This window comes from Xenopus laevis, chromosome 5S (genome assembly GCF_017654675.1).
Source record: "Xenopus laevis strain J_2021 chromosome 5S, Xenopus_laevis_v10.1, whole genome shotgun sequence".
Lineage (NCBI taxonomy): Eukaryota > Metazoa > Chordata > Amphibia > Anura > Pipidae > Xenopus > Xenopus laevis.
The window spans coordinates 44,249,052-44,253,934 of NC_054380.1; the positions used below are offsets into that span (position 1 = coordinate 44,249,052).

At 43.7% G+C, this 4,883-nt stretch overlaps 1 protein-coding gene across 2 annotated transcripts; it reads left to right on the forward strand.

Moving 5' to 3' along the window:
- The first annotated feature begins 621 nt into the window (after positions 1-621).
- Positions 622-4,189, forward strand: LOC121394200. Of its 2 annotated transcripts, XM_041564465.1 has the most exons (3): positions 622-2,702; positions 2,779-2,832; positions 2,920-4,189. In XM_041564465.1, the coding sequence occupies exons 2-3, from the start codon at positions 2,786-2,788 to the stop codon at positions 4,187-4,189; spliced, it is 1,317 nt and encodes a 438-aa protein (XP_041420399.1). In that variant the 5' UTR covers positions 622-2,702; positions 2,779-2,785. The 2 variants fall into 2 exon arrangements, with proteins under 2 accessions (XP_041420399.1, XP_041420398.1); XM_041564464.1 differs by having other exon boundaries at positions 622-2,832.
- Positions 4,190-4,883: the final 694 nt, after the last annotated feature.

The following is a 4,883-nucleotide window of genomic DNA, read 5'->3' on the forward strand; positions in this document are numbered from 1 at the left end:
CATTCTGCAGAATAAATATAGACTCAAAGCTTGCACTATTATAGCTACTCTATTGTCAATAAACTGCTTCAGTAGCTTTCTCTCTCCTTTGAATCAAAATTTTACTCCTTTTCAGACATCAGTGTCCAGCTCTGTTCTATTACAACCCTATGGGGAAAATTGGTGCAGGCCAAATCCAATGATGTGGTGCCACAAATAATAATCTATAAACTGATTGTTTTAAGTGATTTCCATCCACAACAGCTTTTGAAAGAAGAATGGCAGATCCTTCATGATAAATTCCACAACATATCCATAGCAAGAACTCTATTTCTATTTGGTTCAGCAGCCACTAACTAACATATATATGCACAATAAAATGCACATAGGGTAAATATGCAATTAAATCTTACAAAAAATATGACACTGTACCTTATACAAATTGGGTATGTGGTTGTATCCAGTGATATTGAAGGTTGTCGTCTCTAATTAAATGCAAAAACAATAAACATAAGTTATTCATCGATGGAAAAACAAATAAAGTGGCTCAAGTGTTGCATAATTCTTTATGTTCTTGTGTCTCAAATATTTTGTGCATTAATAGTTGTGGTAGAGTTATCAAAAAAAACTTCCAAATGAAAAGTCGCTGTATTCCTCCAAATAAATTTGGGGACGGAGAATAACAGAAATAAATTTTATATAGTGTAGTATTTTTAAACACTTTCTCACTGACCCCCTTGGTGTCTATTAAAACAACCGTGCTTCACAATTCACACTATATTGTGTCGTCCAATATTTCGTGCCAAACTTAAACTCAAACAATTGTAAGGAAAAAAAATAGAAATAAAAATAGAAAAAAGGAGGAAAATAATTGTTTTGTGAAATATTGCGTTAAAGGGTAACCTGTGACCAGTACGTGCAGCCCTTACTGCTAGTTTGTCACCCTGTGCACACACACTAGTTACGTAACTTTTAAAGTGCTGAGTGTGAACACTCTAACCACAATTCTGAGACCGATCGTGCCAGTAGCACAAACAACTCACCAGACGTGAGTTTGAAAGATCAAAGATCAAAAATGCCGACTCCAGCCTCCGCTGGTTCCACCGATTTTGCTGAGAGATAAAAGAGGTTCATGTGCAGATTTCTCTAAAAACAGTTTAATACAAATAAAAATCACACTCACAAACGTTGGCTTGTACACTGCAAATAGTAAATCTTTTAGCGTCCCAAATGTCCACTCTGACTCCTCGGCGTCCCTGAGAGTCTCGTGTTGCTTTGAAGTGGGCGCTTCTGCACAAATGAGCTGTATCCCGCTTACGCGTTTTGCCTTTGCTGGCTTCTCCCTCCCCAAATTTATTTGGAGGAATACAGCGACTTTTCATTTGGAAGAATTTTCTAACAGGTGGAGGAGAACCTGAGTTGACGCTGGACTTTTGGGAGTGATCCAAGCTTCCTCGGAATCGAACTATATTTGGACTTTATCAAAAAAAACTTGCCAAAAGGTGAATTTTGCCTTTAATTTCTTACCAATACGTGGTGTGAGCTGCAACGGAGATATTACTAAACAGAGAATGGTTTCTCTGTTTAAAGGAGTTTGTTGTCTGGCCCTGGAAGGTTTAATGTTCTTGAAGGAACATGGTCCTTGTGCATGTTGGAGCTCCCTTTCCACAGAAAAACTGTCCTGTGGAAAAGTACTCAATTGTAGTGAAGTGTTAGTAAGGTCTCTCAGAACAGGGCACAGAATAGGAAGGTTACCTGTCTCAGTTAGGAACTCCAAGAGGGGCTGGTGGGTTCCTGACACTGCAAGGAGAAACTGAAGTGATTGAGGCGCTGCTAGAGGCAGGTGAGACGGGCCAGAGGCAGGTGAGACGGGCCAGAGGCAGGTGAGACAGGCCAGAAGGTGAGAGTGAGACAGGCCAGAAGGTGAGATAGGCCAGAGGCAGGTGAGCTGGTATCCCTGGAGGTGACAGTCAGAAGGGCTTAGTGTAGAAGCCACTAGTGTAGAAGCCACCCAGCATGGTGAGAACCTTTAGAGTGGGGAAAAAGTCTTGAATGTGTGTTGTTGAAAAGCTGTTAAACTGTGTTCCTGTGACTTTATGTTGGGAAGAGTTTGGCAAAATAAAGCTTTGTTTCCTAGTCACCCATGGCAGCCATTCACCAATGGGTTAAATCCACTCACCAGGCCAATGGACAGGATCCTCCCCAAGCAATTAAAAGCGCCCGCCCCCTTATACTCACTGTCTTTTTTTCCTGTCCACGGGCTGATGGTGCAGGTGGATGATTCCCAGCAGTAAGGGGGCTCTCTGCTCTCTCTCTCGGTTCCCCCTTACAGTTGCTGAAGTCCCAGTAGCTCCCCCTGAGTTGGGGTTAGCAAGGGAGGGACCAGGCGTTTGCGTGGAGGCATCCTGTGTCCAGCCGTACCTCCCGTAGTATGCGGGTTAGGGAGGTGAAGGAGGTGTGGCGCCGAAACCGGAAGTGACGTCACAACTACCGCAAGAGTTTCCTACACTAGGCTGGATGCGGAGCGCCGTATGGGCGGAAGTACCTCAGGCGCCATTTTGGAATCTGGCAGCATGGCGAACCGGAAGTGGGGTTTTCGCGCCTGAGATGCGCCAAACAGTATTTTAGTGCGTTCAGGTAGGCAGGGATGCCTTTCTTTAAAAAGTTTCTTTGCTACTTGTGACACTGGGTCCTGCAGGAGCCTGTTTATTCTGCTGATACAGGTATGTGCAGTAGTATTATGCTGCCAGGATATTTTTGTTTGTCTAGGAGATAGACTAAAAGTTTGTTTTTATGCAGCACCTCTATGGAGTCGGGAATGCCGGGCAAACCACCTCACCCCAAAGGGAAAAGGTGAGACGTATCCTAATGCCTGTGTGCTAAGAGAGAGAGAGAATTGTGCAGGAGGTTAATATTTGTTTTTTCTATATAATTACACAGCCTTCCTGCCACTGAGAAGAAAGACAAAACGCCAGAAAAGGCTACGTCAGTTCAAGCTCCAGGAGAACCAGGAGTGTCAGCTTCTCTTGAAAATCAAGCTTTTGCTGAATCTTTGGCTGCGGTCATTAAGCAAGCGGTGGTGCAAGGTTTTCAGGAAGTAGCAACTTCTAAAAAGAGGGCAAGACATGGTTACTCCAGACAAATAGATTCCCTTTCTGAGGTTTCGGAGGGAGAACTTTCGGAAGATTCAGAATTAGATTCTCCTTTAGGTTCGGAAGAAGGGGAGATTGACATGGAGGAGGACTCCAATTTTGATCTGGCAGTGATCGAGCCTCTGATAAAAGCAGTTAGGCAGACGCTGACCTTCCCCATGGAACCTGCCAAATTATCTTCAGCTGATAAGTTGTTCCCGTCTCTGAAGAAGAGGTCGGTATGCTTTCCAGTTCACGCCTCAATTAAAGATATTATTATGGCAGAATGGAAAAAAACAGAAAAAAGACCTCAGACTGCAGGAAAATTTCTTAAGAAATATCCATTTGCAGAAGAGGATTCGAAATTTTGGGATTCATCCCCTAAGGTGGATGCAGCGGTTGTGAGACTGGCAAGAAAGACCACCTTACCGGTGGATGATGCGGCAGCTTTCAGAGAACCGATGGAGAAAAAGATTGAATTTAATCTTAAAAAATCTTTTGGAGCAGCAGGGGCAGCCTGTAGACCGGCAGTGGCGCTCACTTCAGTTTCGCGAGCCTTAAAAGTGTGGCTAGCTGAGGTAGAAGAAGCAATCTCGTCTAATGTAAAAAGACCTAAAGTGTTGGAAATGCTGGCTGACTGTAAGTTGGCGGTTGATTTTATGTCAGAAGCTTCTATTGATCTAGTCCACTTTATGGCAAGATCTATGGCACTGTCGGTGGCAGCAAGGAGAGCGTTGTGGCTTAAACCTTGGGCAGCAGATGCAGCCTCGAAATCCAACTTATGCCAACTACCATTTGAGGGAGAAATGTTGTTTGGAGAGAGATTGGATACAATCATCAAGAAAGTATCTGGAGGAAAAAGTGTATTCCTTCCTCAGGAAGGAAGAAACAAAAGGATGAGGTTTGATACATCTTTTCACAGAGAGAAGGAGAGATCATTTAGAACATCCAAACAATATAAGCCAGGGAAAGAATTTAACAGACAGTCGTCCTGGAGATCGGGCCGTCAAAGCTCAAGAGGCAATTTCAGGAGATCGAGAGGTTTCTCCACCTCAGGCTCAACGGCTCAGCAGCAATGAGGGTGTCTTGGCTCAGACGAAAGTAGGAGGCAGATTGGCGCTATTCGCTCAGGTCTGGGCCAGAAACATTCAGGATCGCTGGGTATGCGATACAATAGAAAGAGGTTTTTGTTTAGAGTTTTCAAAAATTCCCAAAGAAGATTATTTTGTAACTTCATCTTTGCAGGAGTCAGAAGAAGCGCAAGGTCTGTTCCAGGAGTACATGGATCAGCTATTTGCTTCCGAGGCAATAGAAGTCGTTCCTCCTTTCGAACAAAGAAGGGGGTTTTATTCAAGATTATTCCTAGTAAAGAAGGCTTCAGGCGCTATGAGGCCAGTATTAGACATGAGGAGGCTAAACAAATTTCTACAAAAAAAGAAATTCAAGATGGAGTCCCTAGCATCAGTGATACAGGCGATCTCGGTTGGGGATTGGCTCACCAACATCGACTTGAAGGATGCGTATTTTCATGTGCCAATTTGTCAGGACCACAGAAAGTTTCTGAGGTTCGAAGTGGGAGGGGTACATGTGCAATTCAAATGTCTCCCATTTGGCCTGTCGCAATCCCCAAGAGTGTTCACAAAGATTTTGGTGACATTAATAGCCGAATTAAGGAAGGAAGGAATTTCAGTCTTTCATTACTTAGACGATATTCTGGTAACGGCAAGAACAAAGAGAGAGGCAGAGATTCAAACAACGAGGGTGTTGGAATCG